The sequence below is a fragment of the Myxine glutinosa genome, chromosome 1, assembly GCF_964187855.1.
Source record: "Myxine glutinosa chromosome 1, kmMyxGlut1.1, whole genome shotgun sequence".
NCBI classification, from domain to species: Eukaryota; Metazoa; Chordata; class Myxini; order Myxiniformes; family Myxinidae; genus Myxine; species Myxine glutinosa.
This window is the reverse complement of record NC_136261.1, coordinates 332487680-332509607: the sequence shown is the minus strand read 5'-3', so window position 1 is coordinate 332509607 and position 21928 is coordinate 332487680. Positions and strand designations below refer to the sequence as shown.

The window sequence follows — 21928 nt, the reverse complement described above, 5'->3', positions numbered from 1 at the left end:
CTTTTTTCTTTACAAAAAAAGAACAGGGAGGAGGTTATTTGGCCCATCATAAATTCAATGTATCAACAGACTCTGTCTACTAACTCAATCTCAATTACCATTGATCCCAATAAAACTGTAGGCGGTGGACTGGGCGGAAGAGGAAAGAGTTGGAAGGAGAACAGTGAGGCACTCAGAAGCAGGCACAGGATCTGTCCTGGCATTCCTCCTTAAGTGGGAAATAAATAAATAAATAAATAAATAAATAAAGGTAGTCTTATTCAATGCAAAGCTACTCTTTACTGCATTGCAATACCTCAACGTATTGCAATCCTGCCACAGTATTTCATTTAGCTTCTCTCTGTGATGAGTTGCATGTAATATGTATTCTTGCTATATTACATGGACCAGTGTTTGTGTTTTTATTTGTTTGTTTGTTTGTTGCGCTACTCCAAGAGTTAAGGCCCGATTACATTCAGACATGCTACATTGGATCAGCGTGACCCCATTTATGGTATAGGGGTGTTTTTATTTTTACCAGTGATGTTTGGGTTGGGAGGAGGACGCAAATTATGTGTAAATGTGTATTGTGTAGCGCCGCCTCCAGGTGGGATAGGGTATTACAAGTCCCATCCTTTACAGTTTACAGTACATACTGTCCCCACGTTTTCCAGTGCAGTGTTTTGCACTGTGCTTTGTTTTCTACAGTGTTTTCCAATGTGTTTTGAATTGTAAGCAGTAGGCATGTTTTTGCTTCATGCTCAAAGCGGGCCCTCGCCGACGCAACACTGCTCGCTCACCCGGTGCTCAACGCTCCCATCGCCCTCACCACGGATGCCTCCGACTACGCGGTGGGCGCCGTACATGAGCAATGGGTGAACGGGGTTTGGCAGCCACTCGCTTTTTTCAGCCGGCAACTCTGGCCGAACGATCTCAAATATAGCACGTTTGACCTTGAGCTCCTCGGTCTACACCTGGCTGTTCGCCATTTCCGCCACCTCCTGGAGGGCCGACCCTTCACGGCATTCGTCGACCACAAGCCGTTGGTTTACGCAATGGCCAAGGTCACGGAGCCGTGGTCGGCCCGCCAACAGCGCCACCTCTCCGCCGTGTCGGAGTTTACCACGGACATCTGGCACGTCGCCGGCAAAGACAACGCCGTGGCCGACTGTCTTTCTCGGGCCAGCGCGAACGCGGTCCACCTCGGCGTGGACTTCGCGCTTATGGCGGCGGACCAAACCACCGACACCACGGTGCAAGCCCTCCGGGCGGCGGACATGGGCCTCCGCCTGGCCGACATCCCCTTCGCGGACACTGTCCTGCTCTGCGACGTCTCCCAAGGCCAGCCTCGCCCCATCGTGCCCGTTACCTGGCAACGCCGCATCTTCGCCTCCCTCCACGGCCTTTCCCACCCGGGCCGGAAAGCTTCCCAGAAGCTGGTGTCGGCGCGATTCGTCTGGCACGGCCTTCGGCGGGACGTCCGCGATTGGACCAGCACCTGCACAGCCTGCCAACAGGCCAAGGTCCACCGACACACCCAGGCCCCGCTGGCACCTTTCACCGTGCCCGAACGACGTTTCGACCATGTCAACGTGGACCTGGTGGGCCCCCTCCCCCCATCACGGGGTTTCACACACCTGCTCACCATGGTGGACAGGACCACCAGGTGGCCAGAGGCCGTTCCCCTCGTCTCCACCACCACCGCCGATGTGGCGCAGGCTTTCATCGCCACCTGGGTCGCCCGCTTCGGTGCACCGGCGGACATCTCGTCGGACCGCGGACCGCAGTTCACCTCCGAGCTGTGGGGCGCGGTCGCCCGCAACCTGGGGGTCATGCTCCACCGTACTACGGCCTACGACCCCCAAGCCAACGGGTTGTGCGAGCGGTTCCACCGCTCCATGAAGGCCGCGCTCATGGCCGGCCTTCAGGACGGCGGTTGGGTCGACCGGCTGCCGTGGGTCCTTTTGGGCCTCCGCACGGCCCCCAAGGAGGACCTCCGGGCGTCCACCGCCGAGCTTGTCTACGGCCAGGCGCTACGCATCCCGGGCGAATTCGTGCCCGACGCTACCAGTCCCTGGTCCGCAGCTCACCAGCGCTCGGACCTCCAGGAGACCGCCCGACGGTTTGCCCCCGTGCCAACGTCCCACCACGGTGACCCCCAGTCCTACATCCCCCCAGCGCTTCACACAGCGGAGTACGTTTTTGTGCGTCATGACGCACATCGGGGGCCACTCCGGCCGCCGTACGACGGGCCCTTCCGGGTCCTGCGACGGGACGACAAGTCGTTCGTCATCGACATCGGCGGCAGGTCGGACCGGATTGCGGTGGACCGCCTCAAGCCGGCGCACGTGGACATAGACCAACCGCCACGGTTGGCCCTTCCGCCGTGGCGAGGCCGCCCCCCATCCACGGTGCCCCCCACTCGACCGCCCACCACCACACCAGACCCCCCCCACGACCCGCCAGGGGTCGCTTCGGCCGGGTCATCAGGACCCCCCTTAATTTGACCCTGCCGGTGCAAGTCGATTCTGGGGGGACGTGTGTAGCGGCTACCGCTGGGTATACACAATCGCCTTGCACCTACCGAGGACACGGAGCGATCACCATGCCGGGCTCGCCCAGGACGCCCGGGCACGCCCAGCCTCGCCTTTCCAGGGCTCGTCCAGGACGCCCGGGCATGCCCGCTCTCGACTTGCCAGGCCTCGTCCAGGACGCCCGGGCATGTCCAGACTCGCCTTTCCAGGGTTCGCCCAGAACGCCCGGGCACGCCCAGCCTCGCCTTTCCAGGGCTCGTCCAGGACGCCCGGGCATGCCCGCTCTCGACTTGCCAGGCCTCGTCCAGGACGCCCGGGCACGCCCGGTCTCGCCTTTCCCGGGCAAACGCTCCGGGATAATGTGTATATTTATTGCTGCCCGATAAACGGGCTTTTCAGAGTACCCGAGTTGATTTGACACAATAAAGAAACTCGGACGAATTCCAGCTTTTTGTCGCGTCCATTCTTCCGATTTACGTTGGAGCACAGCTCCTACAGTATCAAATTTAATCAAAATAAAAGGAATTCCAGTTGAATTACTTCTTCTATTCAATGATAACGTGTGCAGTGATTATCAAGATTGTAATTATTTATAAGAAACAGACCTTCTCTAACTATGATCATGACTATTCCCTTATAAATGGTGGATCAAGTTCCCCCCACCTCCCCTCCCTCCCTTCCCCCCCAACCCCCTGAATCCTTCCTCTTTGATCATGCACACAATCGGTGGTTTTCTGCTATCATGGTTATACACCACCAAAGACAAATAATATATTTAAACATCTGAGGTACCCTAAGGAACAACGGAACATTAGCATACTCATTGGTCCACCCTCTTTGATCCTTTCGTTCAGATACTGAAAAAATAACAAAGTAAGATGGATATAAACAGGGAAGCATCTTGCACCATCTTTCCTGCCATTGGTTCCTCACTCCCACCTTGCCTTCCAGGAGCAATCCTGCAAACTAATGCATGGTCAAAGTCTAATAAAAGCAACATGGTGACCTCTCTCCAACCTGTGCCGAAAGCCTCGCTAATCAGGAAGTTGGTCCTGCCTTTTGAATGGGTTGTGAAGCTGACAAAGTAGATGTGGATAATCTTTTATGGTTGACGTCTGTTTAATTTGACTAAAATGCACCACATGGTGCATTACTAGTGGGGTCACCCGTGGGAATCCCACGGGCATGGAGGTGTATCGTTGCGATCGGTGCAGCCGTTTTTGCGGTACCCGGGACAATAACGTTAGGCGGGAGTCCAAACCTGAAAATGCTGGAGACCAAAGCTGAAATTGGAAAAACAATATAGCCTATTTTACTCCTGGGGGTCCCAGGATTACCCACCCAAAATTTCGTTGCGATCGGATCAGCCGTTTTTGCGGTACCTGGGAACAGACGGACGGACAGACAGACAGACAGACGGACATTTGGTGAATTATAGTAAGATAGTGTGATACTATAAGGTACCTCGTTTTTAAATAAATTATTTTTATTTGCTTGTGCAGAACCATGAAATCACAACACCATTTGTCATTATAGTTGGTATTGTACTACTTGTTAACACAATGACTATCGACCATATCAGAAAACAACAAAACGACTTTAACAAAATGACACACAATTGCACCCCTAGATGTTACATAACAGATCAAATAAACTAGAACGGCACTCATTTGAGCGTATACCTCCACCAGGCTGAACGTTTTATGTTTTGTATCCCACCGATAGGTCGGATTTGGATCTGGACCTGAACAAAAATCTGATCAACGAGTTCTTATTACCGAATCAACTCATCCACCAAGTTTCGTTTGAATCTGTCCACACCTTTCTGAAATATCATGCAATATATAGTTTTGGCCCCATCTCTCAATGATGAACAATCACTTTTAAAATTAAAACATCATCGTATTCGGATCCAGATTTCCACCAAAATCTAATCAATTTGTCCTTGTCAAACACACAACCTGTCCACCAAATTTCGTCCGAATCTGTACATGAGGTTTCGAGATATCCTACTCACAGGCAAACAGCCAGCGATGAAAACAGCCTCCATCCACCTTCAGTGACAGAAATAATGAGCCTTCAGTGACTTATAGCGGAGCCTTTCTTATTAAAGAAAGAAGCAATTAATAACAAAAATACAATTTGTTCAGCCTTTAGGTCAGACTGCAATTACTTCACTCGAAATTGAATGTACTGATATTTGCTCATTTCCTGTGGTAGGAAAAATATAAAAAAATGCAGGTATAGCATCTCTAAATAAAGGTACCTGCTCTCAGTTATTATTTGCAGAGTATATGCCAATAATATTTCATAAACTGTATTTACAGAGGTGTTTCACAGTCTTCCCCCAATTCTATCGTTTTAAATTAAAGCAAGATGCAAAACAAAGACAGCACAATTACAAACAAGAAAAAGAGCAATCAGAGATTGCAAACCCTCGCCAGGCTGTATTTTCAGTGGTTTTTAAGGCTTTTGTGTTGAAACAAATATGGCAGCCGCACCACGTGACCAATGATATCATTTTTTTTTTTTAAACTAATTTATTCCTACATTATGCTCAAGAAATTTCATCTTCATTGGATTAAGTTTTGTACTTGTCAAGTTATGACGTCATAATGGAGGCACCTATGACATCATCATTAACATATTTTATTCCCCATGGAGAGTTATTTACAATGAGCCATGTCCCAATTTCTTCTATTTCAGTGCTTTCGGAGATATAGAGGTACAACGTTTTTTGGTTTTTCCAAGATGGCGGCCGAACCACGTGACCGATGACGTCATCATTATTTTTTTCCTCCACCAGTTTATGCCGACATGATGCTCAAGAAATTTCATCTTGATCGGATGAAGTTTTGAACTTGTCGAATATGACGTCATAATGGAGGCACCTATGACATCATCATTAACATATTTTATTCCCCATGGAGAGTTCTTTACAATGAGCCATTTCTCATTTTTTTCTATTCAGCGCTTTCGGAGATATGGAGGTGCAAAGTTTTTCGATTTTTCCAAGATGGCGGCTGAACCACGTGACCTATGACATCATAATTAACATTACAAAATTCTCCTGGTGTAGTTGCACCTATGGTGAAAATTTCCGGTTGATCGGACCAACGGTTGCAGAGAAAATCATATTTATTCTGTGCGGACAAACAAACAAACAGACAAACAGACAAACGGACTCAAACGCAATACCCTCTCCTCAGGCGAGGGTAATAAACATACCAATTACAAGATACAATATGGCGACAGCATTGCATACGTCAAGAGGTGGTTAGGTTTCTCAAGAAAATATCCTTAAAATCAGGGAACTATGGGAATGTGTTTGTGTGTACATGCCATGTGAGTACGTGTGTGTCGCAAACCTAACCTAAAGACTTTAGAGGCTTTTCAACCTTCACCAGCTCCAGTACATCGAGTGCGTCTGGAGAGTCTTTCTCCAGCGAGACGAGAAGGTCGAACAGGCATTGTGCAGACACTTCTCCAGAAGCTCCACTATTTGGCGAGTCCTGTGATAAAAAAAAAATCACCATTTATAAGTTATCGTGATGGAAAACCATAAATTAGTTCTCAGATATGCTTCTGTGAATACAACAAATACCTGAACATCAGAGAGAAACAAAGCATTTGATCGTAAAGTATAAACACAGGAACCAGATGTTGAAAGTACCGGAGATTCCAATAAAGGCGCCACACTTGCAAAAAGTTGAAGAATAAAAGGCTTCCGGTGCAGGATGTAAAATTGTCGGCAAGCAAACTCTATGGTCTCTCGAAGTAGGGTATTACTGCAGTAACTGGTATACACCTTGGTGGTAATGAGAAAGAAAAGGCAAAAACTTTGGCAGGTACATCAAAGTCACTTAACTTACAGCAGATTCAACTATGATTAGCTGTAGCGAATTCTACAGAAATTTACTTGGAAATTAAAAAAAACAATAATTGTTTGCTTCGTTGTTTGTTGCAGGTATTGTTCTTCAAAATGTGCCCATGGTATCTGGACCACCCTGTATGTATTTATATATCAATATATCAATATATCAATATATCAATATATCAATATATCAATATATATATATATATATATATATATATATATATCAATATATATACAGTGGAACCTTGACTTACGAGTGCCCCAACTTACGAGTTTTTCGAGATACGAGCCGTCGCTCCGGCAGTTTATTGCTTTGAGATGCGAGGCGAGATCCGAGTTACGAGCTTTCGCCACCCGGTCACGTGGTTATCTTGCCGTTCAAGTACAGTACGTATCTCTGTCGTATAGCGCTGCGTTTTTGTTTTCGCATTTTGGTTATTTCGAGTTTACGCCGCCAGGTAGGTTCTGGTCACGTGGTTATCTTGCCGTTCAAGTACAGTACGTATCTCTGTCGTATAGCGCTACGTTTTTGTTTTCGCATTTTGGTTATTTCGGAAAATTTCATGTTCATGTCGAACATTTCATGTTCATGTTCATGTTTTCATGTTCATGCCATGCCAGGCCACAACTTGTTCAGAGTGCCGGCGATAGCTCGCCTTCTCTTTGTGGAAAACACGGTGAGATCCTTAACATCCAACAACTAATGGGACGCAAACGGGGCGCCCAGTTTAGCGGTACACACATTGATGAATCACCCTGCCTGTGATTCACCCATGACAGGTTATAGCTGGGTCGGGATTCAAACCCAGGCTGGACAGTTTAGACTTTAGAGTCAAGTGTGCGTACCTCCAGTCCAGGCCATCCTGCCAACTTGTATGCTGCATACAGGTGAAATATAAAGCGCGAGATATTTTTATATATACTGTATATTTTTTAAAAAATTGGTGTGGTTTTTGGCGGGCTGGAACGGATTAATAGCATTTCAATGCATTTCAATGGGGAAATTTGATTTGAGATACGAGCAATTTGAGTTACGAGCTCGGTCACGGAACGAATTAAACTCGTAAGTCAAGGTTCCACTGTATATATATATATATATATATATATATATATATATATATATATATATATATATTGATATATATATTGTTATGAATTTTGGGGTAGTAATATATAGATTCAAGGAGATCTGTGTAGGTATCATGCATGCATCATGCTCCGACTGTCGTGAAGAAGAAGAACCATCTCAATGTACATAAGCAGGGACCTGTCTAACCCGGATGTCGGATTAAGTGTATATTTGTGGTCATACAAGGATGGCCTTGTGTTAAATAGAGTAGGGTTTGTGCTAATTCCCCTGTGTGTGAGACCTGTGATCATCCCATTGTCCCATATGGCAACACATTAGAGTATTAGACACTAGTTAGGAATCCATCCCCATTAGCGCACACACTAATTAAATCCCCCCCCCCCCCCCCACCCCCCACAACAACAATAAAACTAACCGGAACCCAGATGACGCACTTGCGCTGACAACCCCGACTTGGCAGACACACATTGCTCAGGTGGGCTAAGGCCACGCCCACCTCGCGAAGGATTGGTCGAAGGATTTGATGGGGAGATCACACCATTGGACAAGACACCACCAATAGGGAGACGAGGCAGGACGAAGGTAGTGATTGGTCAAGGCAGGGGCAATAAGCTGGCCACTGATTGGTGGAAGAAAGGTGGAAGGAAGCAACGAACTGATTGGCCACCGACCGATGGCATGAGAGAGAAGTGACGCGGCCATTGGTGGAGAATTGAGCCTGTGATATTGGCCGGCAGGGATTGGCAGAGAGAGAGAGAGAGAGAGAGAGAGAGAGAGAGAGAGAGATATGATGTCACGAGGGGTTGATAAAAAGTGAAGAGGGATTTTCTCTCTTGCGCTGGACCTTCTGCCTGCCCTGGACTTCCGTTGCATTCCGCTAAATTGTCTTGCCTTCGGACTTTGGTGGAGAGCCGATTGAGCGAGCACGAAGAGTTGGGTTCTCCGTGCGAGTGACGGGTGTACCAGCACGGCTTGCCACTGCAGCGTGGAGAAGCAGGGGCGAGCGAGATGTCCCGTGAGGCCCAGCAGCGAGGAGCGAGAGGTTCCCGCCAATGGAGGCCCGCTTCGCGCCAATGACCGGGCAGTCCCCGCCAACACCAGAGCCGCGTCCGGACTGCATGCTCGAGTTTGGCGACGTTTACGAGAACACACCAGCCAGTTGAGATAAGTGCAATAGATCAAACACAACGCTTCTTTTCCTTTATTTTCCCTTCGTCCGTGTGATACGTCTGGTGTGAGGGATCCCGATTTAGGACATTTATTTACCGTCGCGTTCTTGTTCTCGGGTTCCGTTAATAAATCTATTATTTTTGTACATTTAATTCTGTGTTCGTTGAGTTTATTTCCTGTAGGTTTGAAGACTGCTCGGGACCGTCAGGTAAAAGGTGCTGGCCTCTTCTTCTTCTTTCTTCCTCCCACGCATATATAGTGAAGTCCGTATTTGATCTGGCCTCAAATTAACGCTCAAATTTCCATCCGTGATTTCCCGGTCTTCACCAAGGTGAATCACACGACAACATATATACAGAGCGTATAAAAAAAGGTAATCCGAATTCAAGGGGTTAATATGCAAAGGTTATTTAGTTTGACAATTTACATGTGGTTTACCAATTATGAGGAGATCCTCAGCTTTCCATTGATGCCTTTCATGCATCATTGCTTTCACACTTGACCGAGTACATGTTCATTGAAAATGACAAGTTCAAATCGCATTTTTACAAGTTTGGCTAATCGGTGCAAGACAGTTTTAAATGGACGCATTACTTGTCGACTGCCAAGTTGATTATATAAAATTGTTAAGCTGGTCTGGTAATCGTCGGTTGCGGCCTTCTTTGTTTAAGATGGGTATTTAAGATGGGCCTACAGTGTATGGGTTTAGAGACAGTCTGAGTCATTGAAAAGATGGTTCAACTTACGACTGAACAGCGGACCTTCGTGGTTACAACCTTTCACCAAACTGGAAGTTTGCAGCGAACTCGTGATGCATTCAGGGAACGTTTCCCAGAACGGGAGCCTCCAGCAGCCAAAACCATCTGGGCGAATGTTAGAAAATATCAAGAGCATGGCACTAGCCTCAACCGCAACAAGGAGAATTCTGGTAGGAGGCGCACTGGGCGATCGGAAATTAACATTGCAGCAGTAAGGCAGCAAGTTTTGGAGCATCCTAGGGATACCAGCGCAAGACGAAATGGGACGGGATTGCCTTTGGCAACATTCAACCGAATCACAAGACAGGACCTCCACCAACATCCATATCGGTTTCACATCCGGCATCAACGTACGCCAGGGGATTTTGCCAGGAGGCTGGTGCTTGCCAGATGGTTGATAGCACGTTGCGAAGCAGATGTCAATTTCCTACGGTATCTCGTTATCGGAGACGAAGCTGTTTTCGCCATGGACGGCAATGTCAATACCCATAATGTTCTTGAATATGCACAGACAGGACAACCCCCGGAATTTAATTTTGACACCAACATGAATCGACAAAAGTGGACTGTTTGGTTGGGACTTTGTGAAAGTGGTCAGGTGATCGGACCATTTTTCTTTCAAAGGAATGTCAATGGTAACAGGTATCTGCAGATGATCAATGATGACGTTTTACCGCAGCTGGAGGAGAACTTTGAGCGACAGGTTCGTGGTGTCTTTAGATATCTCTGGTGGGCCCAAGACGGCGCCCCAGCACATCATCGTATCGCTGTCCGAGATCGACTGAGGGAACTCTTTGGAGACTGAGTCATCGCCCTCAACCATGCAGTGGAATGGTCGCCAAGATCACCTGACCTCACACCATGTGATTATTTCCTTTGGGGACATTTAAAGAACAAGGTGTTCATAACTCCTCCCCGTGATCTTGACGAACTGCAAATGGACGCATCTGAAGAACTTCTGTGATGTTACGAAACAGAAGGCGACACTTTCTTACAGCGTGTAGTGACTGGGGATGAAAGCTGGGTCCACTACTTTCAGCCAGAAACTAAGAGGGCAAGCAAAGAGTGGCGCCATTCAACTTCACCAAAGCCCAAAAAATTCCGCACACAGCCGTCCACTGGAAAAATGATGCTGATGCTCTTCTGGGATAGCCGAGGCCCACTTGTAGAGCATTACATTCCCAAAGGGACCACAGTCACCAGTGCATCATACTGCGACCTCCTTAAAAATAATCTGAAACCAGCAATCAGTGTCATGGACTGCTCACCACCATTGTTTTACTGCAGCATGACAATGCTCGGCCCCATACTGCCTGGGCTGCAGCTGCAACAATCGAAGACCTGCATTTTGTGTGTCTTCCTCATCCACCCTGCTCGCCAGACCTCAGCCCTTTGGATTAGCATATCTTTGGGCCACTTGAAGTTGTGCTTGGTGGAACCACTTTCCGATCTGACAAAGAGCTCCAAGAGGCGGTGCACGAATGGCTATACAAGCAGCCAAAATATGTTTTTTCTAGAGGAATCCAGGTCTTAGTAAAGCGCTGGAAAAAATGCATTGAACGCAATGGAGATTATGTTGAAAAATAACAGTTATTACACACATACATGCAATAAACAAGTTGTGAAAAATATTTTAAGGTTACCTATTGTCTGCCATATATATATATATATATATATATATATATATATATATATATATATATATATATATATATATATATATATATATATATACAGTGGAACCTTGACTTACGAGTGCCCCCAACTTACGAGTTTTTCGAGATACGAGCCGTCGCTCGGGCGGTTTATTGCTTTGAGATGCGAGCCGAGATCCGAGTTACGAGCTTTCGCCACCCGGTCACGTGGTTATCTTGCCGTGCAAGTACAGTATCTCTGTCGTATAGCGCTGCATTTTTGTTTTCGCATTTTGGTTATTTCGAGTTTACGCCGCCAGGTGGGTTCTGGTCACGTGGTTATCTTGCCGTGCAAGTACAGTACGTATCTCTGTCGTATAGCGCTGCATTTTTGTTTTCGCATTTTGGTTATTTCGAGTTTACGCCGCCAGGTGGGTTCTGGTCATGTGGTTATCTTGCCGTGCAAGTACAGTACGTATCTCTGTCGTATAGCGCTGCATTTTTGTTTTCGCATTTTGGTTATTTCGGAAAATTTCTTAGTTTTAACCATGGGGCCTAAGAAAGTGAGTGGCAAGTGCAGTGCTGAGAAGAAGAAGAGGATGATGTGCTTGGATATAAAACACGCAATCGTCGAAAAACATGAGCGAGGTGTCGAGGAGGACGTATATAACGGCAGAGGAGAAGAGCATGCCAGGCCACAACTTGTGGATATAAAACACGCAATCGTCGTGTTTTATATAAAACTTGTGCTTGGATATAAAACACGCAATCGTCGAAAAACATGAGCGAGGTGCCGAGGAGGACGTATATAACGGCAGAGGAGAAGAGCATGCCAGGCCACAACTTGTTCAGAGTGCCGGCGATAGCTCGCCTTCTCTTTGTGGAAAACACGGTGAGATCCTTAACATCCAACAACTAATGGGACGCAAACGGGGCGCCCAGTTTAGCGGTACACACATTGATGAATCACCCTGCCTGTGATTCACCCATGACAGGTTATAGCTGGGTCGGGATTCAAACCCAGGCTGGACAGTTTAGACTTTAGAGTCAAGTGTGCGTACCTCCAGTCCAGGCCATCCTGCCAACTTGTATGCTGCATACAGGTGAAATATAAAGCGCGAGATATTTTTATATATACTGTATATTTTAAAAAAAATTGGTGTGGTTTTTGGCGGGCTGGAACGGATTAATAGCATTTCAATGGGGAAATTTGATTTGAGATACGAGCAATTTGAGTTACGAGCTCGGTCACAGAACGAATTAAACTCGTAAGTCAAGGTTCCACTGTATGTATGTATATATATGTGTATATATATATATATATATATATATATATATATATATATATATATATATATGATCAAGGCACCTCCTAGCTTTAATGGTGAGCACCAGCCACGAATTATGTCTCACACGGTAAATACCACATAACCCGCAAGGAACCAACAGCCTGTCTGCCACACAGACCATCGTTCCCACCAGTGCAAACCACAACCAGGGGGTGCGGTGCGATCGGCGGGGATAATAATCAACGAACATAACAGCGTGACGAGCGCTGTCCCGATCTCCTGTGGACCGAAGTCCTAGACCAAAGCGTCACCTCCGACCCAAAGGGTCTTCTGGAGGCTTCAGCCCGGCCACTCTGTCAACAGACAGAGATTTATTCATTGGTCCCCATTGGCTAAACATCAAGCAGAGCCGCCAATCCAGATTTCGGGCTTATTGACCCTCGTCAGGACGGCATATGCCGGGTCAATAAGCCCGAAATCTGGATTGGCGGCTCTGCTTGATGTTTAGCCAATGGGGACCAATGAATAAATCTCTGTCTGTTGATAGAGTGGCCGGGCTGAAGCCTCCAGAAGACCCTTTGGGTCGGAGGTGACGCTTTGGTCTAGGACTTCGGTCCACAGGAGATCGGGACAGCGCTCGTCACGCTGTTATGTTCGTTGATTATATATATATATATATATATATATATATATATATATATATATATATATATATATATATATATATATATATATTAGTCTCAAGCTATAAAATGCACACAACATTCTGTTTTAAGCATCTCACTGTGATTAAGTCATATGTGCAAACCTTCTCAGCTTGAAGCTAATGGAAAAGCCATAGGACAGAGGAGAAAGGCTCAATTATAGAATGCAATAGGCAGTCTTGGAGAAAGTAACACAGGAGAAGGATCTGGGAGTGGTAGTAGATATGGGCAAAGGAGGAGGGGAAGCGGGGAGGGGTTAAATATACAGCACAGTGCCATGCATCTATAGGTAAAGTCAATAGGGTTGTAAGTTGCATTCATAGGAGCGTTAAATTATAAATCAAAAGAGGTAGTGTTGAATTTAGTGACACCTTATGTAGAGTATTGTATGCAATTTTCGGTGCCATATTTGAGGAAGGACATACAGTCACGTGAAAAAGTAAGTACACCCCATGTAAAGTTTTGACTTTTTCAACATATTTCAACATACAGCTATTTGATCTTCATTTCAACAATATTGAAAGATAAAGGTGATATAATATAACAAATATCATGAAACATTTACATTTTGTAGTTCATTGTATAATTTAAATATTCATAAATGCAAATTTCGCATGTGGAAAAAGTAAGTACACCCCTACATTTATCACTACTTCAAATACCTAAAATTAGAATCAGGTGCACCAGCTCAGGTGCAAATGATTAGAACATCATTAGAGAGGATCTTGGAGGAACCTGTCTTATTTAAACCTCAGACATTTAGTTTGGTTTGCTCTTTGTTGTTGAAGTGTGCGGCGTCACCATGCCTAGATCAAAAGAGCTCTCTGAGGCCTTCAGAAAGAAGGTTGTCGATGCCTACGAGTCTGGGAAGGGATTTAAAAAGATCTCCAAACAATTTGAAATCAATCATTCGACTGTCTGGAAGATCATCTACAAGTGGAGAGGATTCCAAACAACTGCCAACTTGTTCAGGCCAGGCCGCCCCAGCAAGTTCAGGCCGAGAGCAGACCGCAAGATGCTGAAAATAGTCTCTAAGAACCCCAGAATGCCATCACAGGACCTACAGATAGCTCTTGCCACTGTTGATGTCAAAGTGCACGAGTCTACCATTAGAAAGAGGCTGCACAAATTTGATCGACATGGGAGGTGCGCCAGGAGGAAACCTTTGCTGTCCAGAAAGAACATCAGGGCAAGACTAAAGTTTGCCAATGAACACCTCGGCAAAGACCAGCACTTCTGGAACAATGTGTTCTGGACAGACGAGTCAAAGGTAGAGCTATTTGGCCACAGTACCAGAAGACATGTTTGGCGAAAACCAAAGACAGCATTTGACCACAAGAACCTGATAACAACTGCAAAGCATGGTGGTGGAAATATTATGGTTTGGGGCAGCTTTGCTGCATCAGGGCCTGGGCAGCTCACCATTATAGAATCCACTATGAATTCTTCATTGTACCAGAGGGTGCTTGAGGATAATGTGAGGCCATATGTCGGAAAGTTGAAGCTCAACTGAAGGTGGACCTTGCAACATGACAATGACCCTAAACATACCAGTAAATCCACCAAGGAATGACTGAAAAGAAAGAAATGGAGGGTTCTAGAATGGCCAAGTCAAAGCCCGGATCTAAATCCCATCGAGATGTTGTGCGGGGATTTGAAACGAGCTGTGCATGCAAGAAACCCCTCAAACATCGCACAGCTGAAAGAATTCTGCATGGAGGAGTGGGCAAAAATTTCTCCCAGTCGATGTCAGAGACTGGTAGACAGTTATAAGAAACGCCTACTTGAAGTTGTTTCTGCCAAAGGGGGCAATACCGCCTATTAGAGCCAAGGGTGGACTTACTTTTTCCACATGCAAAATTTTCATTTATGTTTATTTAAATTATACAATGGACTACAAAATGTAAATGTTTCATGATATTTGTTATATTATATCACCTTTATCTATCAATATTGTTGAAATGAAGATCAAATAGCTGTATGTTGAAATATGTTGAAAAAGACAAAACTTTACATGGGGTGTACTTACTTTTTCACGTGACTGTAGCTGCCACAGAGAAGGTTCAATGTAGAGTGACGAGATTGATTCTCAGGCCTAGCTATACGGAGTGGCTGAAAGAGACAGGGATTGTTACAAAAGAAAGCAGGCAATTGCAAGGGTAAATGAAAGTGTAATTGATGATTTGACCGTTATTGATAAAATAAATGCAGCATTTACTTTTCAGCAGAATAAACACTGACAAGGCAAGGGGTCTTTCACTCATCAACTATCCTTGAAGAGGTTAAGAGTGAAGAAAAGGAGAGTTGGGGTGTTAGTAAGGGACGGATCTTTCACTCAGTGGTGAATGCATGGAATGGTCTCCCTGAAAAGCTGGTGACAGTTAAAGTTAGTGGATAGATTTATAATTGAGTTGGCGGGGTATCTGGTAGGAGTGGGGATGACGGAGTACTAAGAAGTTGACATGATTGCGCAGGCATGATAGGCATAATGACCCAAAGATGCATTCTGGGTATAATGATAGGCATACTGGCCCAATCCTCCTGCATTTTCCTTGTATTTAATTGACTAAAAAGCGTGGCAGATTCGATGTCATGAAAGAGGTTTGTGGAAAATGGCTGTATGGATAGTATATGAAGCTGTGTGTGAACAACATGGGTGGGATTAGTGTGAATAAAGATTGTCTGTCGGCGGGTATCTCTCCAAGAGTGAGAAGACGAGTGCCACTCGAAGGACTGTGGAAGGTATTTCCCCAAATGACAGAAAATGTGGACAAGCAAGAATGACCGCACTGTGGTCACTACCTGCGCCACAATTTGGCAACAAGCATTTAAAGCACTCTTGAAAGATGAACAGCGCGTTTGGGAAACACACATTTAATGCGCTATTAAAAGATTAACTCGACACCTCTCACCCATGCATAACCTCCTCCATGGTTATATCAGAACGAGCTGATTCGTCACATGGTCACGGGTTGTTTAACCCCAATGTGGGACCGTTCAAAAATTCCGTAATGCTATTTTTTTAGGGAGCTGCATACCGCGCATGCTGACAAGCTTGATTAAACATTACAAATAACTTTTATTTGACATTGATTAGATTTTCTGGGTCCCTCATCATGAGTAACACTCAACCTAAACAAATCCAATGGAAATCTGACACAACAAACCCGGGCAGTATATAATCAGCAGAGGCCCACAGGCCTAATGTCTTAGGCCCACCAGAAAACCAAGATGGCGGCCTTATTATTTTGTCTGGGTGCCATGGTGGGTGGAGTCAAGCAACAAATGTGGGAGGGGTCCGACAGCTGTCCGACCAATGGGTGCACATTTCAAAGATCGACCCTCACCATAAACCACAACAATAACAACAAAGCCAAAAACAACAACCATGCGGAGCTCTTGTAGACCTTCCCAGGTAAAGTAAAGGTAAAGATGTCCCAGGTAAAGATGATTAAAGGTGAGCAGACACCTTTTGCAGACACCTGCACTCTTGACCCCATCCCCTCCAGCTTTGTCAAAGCCTCCCTCCCTGCTCTCTCTCCACTTATCATTGCAACAATAAACTCCTCCCTGTCTACAGGCATCGTCCCACCTTCCCTCAAAATTGCTGCTGTTACCCCCATTCTAAAAAAACCTGGTCTAAACCCTGACACCCTAAACAACTTCAGACCCATCTCCAACCTACCCTTTCTGTCAAAAGTTTTGGAACGCGCTGTAGCCACTCAACTCAAACATCATCTCTCTGCCAATAACCTGTATGAAACATTCCAATCCGGATTCCGGTCCAACCACAGTACTGAAACTGCTCTCCTCAAAATCACCAACGACCTTCTCCTCTCCTCTGACGCTGGCAACCTCAACATTCTCGTCCTCCTCGACCTCAGCGCTGCCTTTGACACCATCGATCACACTATCCTCCTCACCCGACTTGAATCCACCTTTAACGTTACCGGCACTGCCCTCTCTTGGATTAAATCATACCTCTCTGACAGATGCCAGTTCATCTCCATCAATAACTGCAAATCCCCCACTGCTCCCCTCCCCCAAGGTGTCCCCCAAGGTTCAGTTCTTGGCCCCCTCCTCTTCATCCTTTACCTGTCCCCGCTCGGTCACTTAATCCGCCGTCATGGTCTCCAATTCCACTGCTTCGCCGATGACATCCAGCTTTTCATCTCCACCAAGTCCGTCTCCACCGACACCCACTCTATCCTGACAAACTGCATCACTGAAATAAAATCCTGGCTTCAAATCAACTTCCTCAAGCTTAACTGTGATAAATCTGAAATAATCATCATTGGCCCAAAAACGCTCACAAAATCCACCCATAACTTTGCCCTCAACATCGACGGTATCCCAGTATCCACCTCCCCTCACATCCGGAATCTTGGCGGCATCTTTGACCAAACCCTTTCCTTCGACAAATACACTAAACAGATCACAAAGTCAGCCTTCTTTCACCTGAAAAACATTGCCCGTCTCCGCTCATCCCTCTCCTCCACGGCTGCAGAAACCCTCATCCACGCCTTCATCACCTCCCGTCTGGACTACTGCAATAGCCTCCTCTATGGTTCACCCTCAAAAATCACCAATAAACTCCAATACATTCAGAACTCCGCTGCCCGTCTACTCACCCATTCCCGGACCCGTGACCACATCACCCCCATCCTTTACAAGCTTCACTGGCTCCCCATCCCCCAGAGAATCCAGTACAAAATCCTCCTCTTGACATACAAAGCCCTCCATAACCTGGCCCCATCCTACCTGGCTGACCTCCTCTCCAGACACACTCCCACCCACAACCTCCGCTCTGCTGGTACCAACCTCCTGACCCCCTCCATCCGGACCAAATTCAGATCCTGGGGGGACAGGGCCTTCTCCATCGCTGCTCCCACCCTCTGGAACTCACTACCTCACACCATCAGAGACTCCTCCTCACTCACCACATTCAAAACATCACTAAAGACCCACCTGTTCAACGCTGCATTCAACATTCAACCCACAGCATTTAACCCCTGACTATCTCTTCTCCTTCTCCCTCCTTTTGCTTTAAATATTTCCCTATTGATTCTTGTCTTTTTGCAATTGTTGTTTTCATGTATTGTTATGCATTATGTTTGCCACTCTGTCAAAGCGCCTTTGGGCTTCTGGAAAAGCGCTATACAAAATAAATGAATTATTATTATTATTATTAATAATACGTAAAGCTTACTACGAGAGCATGGTGGGAATTGAGAAAAACAATGGGTCAGAAAACGACCAACCTGTCCATGGTTGTGGTGAAATGATGAAGTTACACTTGAGGCTTTAGATTCCACTGTCTCCAGACGTGCAATATGGGTTGCAGCAGCACCGACACTTTTTTTTTTTACCCTAATAATTCAATGCCTCGTGCACTGTTAGGTGCAGAGAATTACCAAATCAAAGATTTAAAGGTAATAACTCAGCCCAGAATGCCAGCTTGGAGCTGTGGTCTGGAAAAAATGCATCATGTGACATTGTAAGACCAAAGAGGTCTAAAAGCTGTATTTCTTAAGAGATTGATCCCAAAAAGGAACTCGGGGGTTTACCAGATGATCTCTGCCGAAAAAAGAATGACGTTGTTGGACTTTCTAGTCTAAAGTCTTGAGATGCACAGACAAGGATCTTCAGCCTGCCCGTCTCTGGCATGAATAACTGTCAAGAGCAGTTAGTGAAATAATCTGTGAAGTGGTACAGAGGATTTCCATATAAGCAGCAATGTCATTTAGATAAACCTACAGATAAATTGGAGAGCTCCTAGAATACTACCCTGGACACGAACCTTCCGGGATAAGGCATGAAAAAAGTAAGTCCTTCAGGATAACATGCTGCGTCATGCATGGGCGGAAATGAGGCGATTTGAAAGAATAATAGATTTTAAAAATCAGCCTTATGGCATTGGTGTTGGCTTAGCGGTTAGGGTGCCGTCTTGGGATCCTCGAATCCTGGGTTCGAATCCCGGTCGATCGTTGAATTAACAACCAGGGGGGTTGACTTAGCCTGTCATCCCTCTGAGGTCGGCAAATTGAGTACCAGCTTCCTGGTAATTCCCTGTGCGTCGCAAGAGGTGACTAACAGGGTTGGTGGTAGGAAGGGCATCCGGCCATAAAACATCGCTGTGACTAACAGGGTTGGTGGCAGGAAGGGCATCCGGCCATAAAACATTGCTTCAAAAAGGGGACCACGGTGCCCGAAAAAGGCCAACCCCTGCTCTGCGGGGGGAAATGGCCTCTAAAGGTGGTTCTTCTGGCATTGGAAGAATGCTTCGTGAGAAGGGATGTATTTTAGACAATATAAAAGGCTCGCAAGATGTCCAGTTATTTATTTATTTGTATGCAGCGTGTGGCTGATTGGCTGCATCATTTTGTGGAAGCGCCGCTGTGCCGCTGATGCAGTGCCCCATGTTCCCAATCAGCTCGTACTCATTTGCCAGCCTCGGAAGGATGACAGGTTGAGTCAACCCACCTGGTGTTAGATTCAACGGCACGACATGGGCTTGAACCTAAGATCTCAAGCCAGCCACGTTAACCATTAAGTCAACACCAGGCTTACTTTGGTAGTGCACACAGCATATTCTTTTCTCCTTTCTTCATCGTGTGGCTGATTATGGCATTGGTGTTGACTGATTATGGCATTGGTATTCCCCCCCCCCCCCCCCCTTCCCACGCCTCCTCCCCCCAAGCCCTCTCCCTTCCACACATCTCCCTGCTCTCAAATGTTGTGTTTGTGTGCTTCCCCTTCTCTCCCCATCTTGTCTTCCGCTCCCTCTTTTTATATATTTTGTTTGTCTGATTGATTTGTTTGTGGAGTAAATGTTATCTCTTTCACGAGCCTCGATTCAGTATACAAAAAAAAAAAAAAAAAAAAAAATCTCATCCAACTACATAAATGGCCTCATTTAATCCATACCCCCAGGTAATTTTAAGATCTTACTATTAAGAATTTTTTGTTCTGTTATCACAGAATAACTTTTATTCCAGCTCAGGCATTTTGGAGTTCACTCTCACGGGATTTGTATTTTATCAATCTGTGCCAGAAATTGTGATCATCACCTTTTCATCTTACACTCGTAAAGTTTTGCAGCTAACCTATTCTTTTATCATTGGTTTTATTACAGCTGTAATTTGAGAATTGCGGATTTTATCTTTTTGACATTAGCACGACTGATGAAGCCTGACATATTAAACTCCGAGTGCATGAATCAATACATAAAAGGAGCAGAGTTTCTCAATTCATAACACAATTTATTCGAAAGAGTTTCTGCTGTCGTACAATAAAACGGATGGCACCGTTGGAAGGCTAATAATCGATTTACTTGCTTCGAAAAATTGTTCCTTTAATCACAAACTTGCCTGTTTTAAAAGCACGTGTTTCTGTAATTGAGGAAGAAGAAGCGCGGTTCTGGCATTAAGGAAGAAGAAGCAGGACCTCGAGCTTTAATGTAGCATATCCAACGTTAACATTTATTATTCCACAACAGCAGGAACACTTCACAAGGACATGGGAGGAGTACACAAATGGAGATACGGTAATACTTCTCGACGCAATAGAAAAACATTGAAAAGTACACCGAGCACAAACAACAACCACAACTACCACAATAACAGGTGTTACAAAAATCATTTTTCACTTGTTTTAGTTAATTCTACATCCTCATTGACACTCTCAGATAGACATGCAATATATTTGTCTTTTGATTAAACCCGTCAGTGAAGCGACAGGAGGCATGCGTAGTATTGTTAATGAGTGCGAGAAGAATAAAAACCTGCAGCATAGTTGGAAGAATCCACTGGTAGCCATTGAGTGAGAACAAATGGTTGAAGTGCACAGCAGTGTTGATGGTGGTGGCGATGTACTGGCGAAAAAGTGCACTATCCTCCGCATGCAACACCAGAGCACCATTCAAAACGTTTAGAAAAAGCATGACCTCATCACCCCATGGGAACTCGCTGGGCATTCCAAGGAACATCTGCTCAAGAAGCCTCAGCCATAGTATCTTCTGCAAACAGTCCAGGCCAAGTAGCTCCTTTCCTGGTGATATTGAGAGTGAGAGAGAGGGAGAGAAAGAGAGAGAACAAACGTGTTGTCTCGATCATGCTTTGAGATTATCCACCATATAAAACACAATGTTTGTTTGTGTGTTTGTACAGATGTCTGTCCCCCTACATAAGGACGACTTGAGTCGGGGTTTAAAGGCCAATCTTTTGACACGAATGTGTGTTCACTACGGTCTATTTTTGAGGATAAAACAAACTCAAAAAGCATTTTCCAAGTCAGAATGAGTGATTTATGATTCAAGTTATTAGTTTGTGTAAATACATAAAATGAAAGTAATAATTCGATAATTTTGAATAAGGATATTGCATTACTGTGTTGACTAACTGTCTGTACACAACTTTTAGGTTGTGGGTCCAGTGATGTTGAGTAATATACTGATGTGGACCTGCAGTCAGAGTTGTGGATCCGCCGTTTGGAGGTTCTGGGCTGAAAGGATCTAAACCTCGATAGAAAACGGTGCCCAGCTGATGATCGGGGCAGTTGGAAAACCAGGCATTTGCTTATAGGTTAAGGTTATAACTTCAAATATAAAATAGCTTTTACAAATACTTACAAGTACATAATAGATATCTATCTATGTGTGTTTGTATAGGTGCATTTATATGTACATGTGTATATTTGTGTATGTATGTATGTGTTTATATATATATACTGTTACATGTGTGGGGGTAGGGATATTTCAGTCCAGGTAGATTTCTATCGATTAGTGTGCTGCGACTGTCGCGAAAAAGAAGAACTATCTCAATGTAGTAAAAGTAGGGACTTTGTATTAGACCGAAATGCCGGGCTAAGTTTTTTTTTTTTGAAGACAAGATCG

General features: G+C 45.4%; 1 protein-coding gene across 1 annotated transcript in view; it reads right to left on the bottom strand.

Annotated features, from left to right (window-relative positions):
* Nucleotides 1-21928, bottom strand: part of UNC80 (unc-80 subunit of NALCN channel complex) — a 502852-nt gene that overhangs the window by 135583 nt on the left and 345341 nt on the right. Inside the window, exons 45-47 of the mRNA XM_078779534.1 lie at nt 20819-21084; nt 6187-6321; nt 5887-6025 (exon numbers count right to left, since the gene is read on the bottom strand). Coding sequence (XP_078635660.1) covers nt 5887-6025; nt 6187-6321; nt 20819-21084 — 540 coding nt within the window. The remainder of the gene's footprint in view (nt 1-5886; nt 6026-6186; nt 6322-20818; nt 21085-21928) is intronic.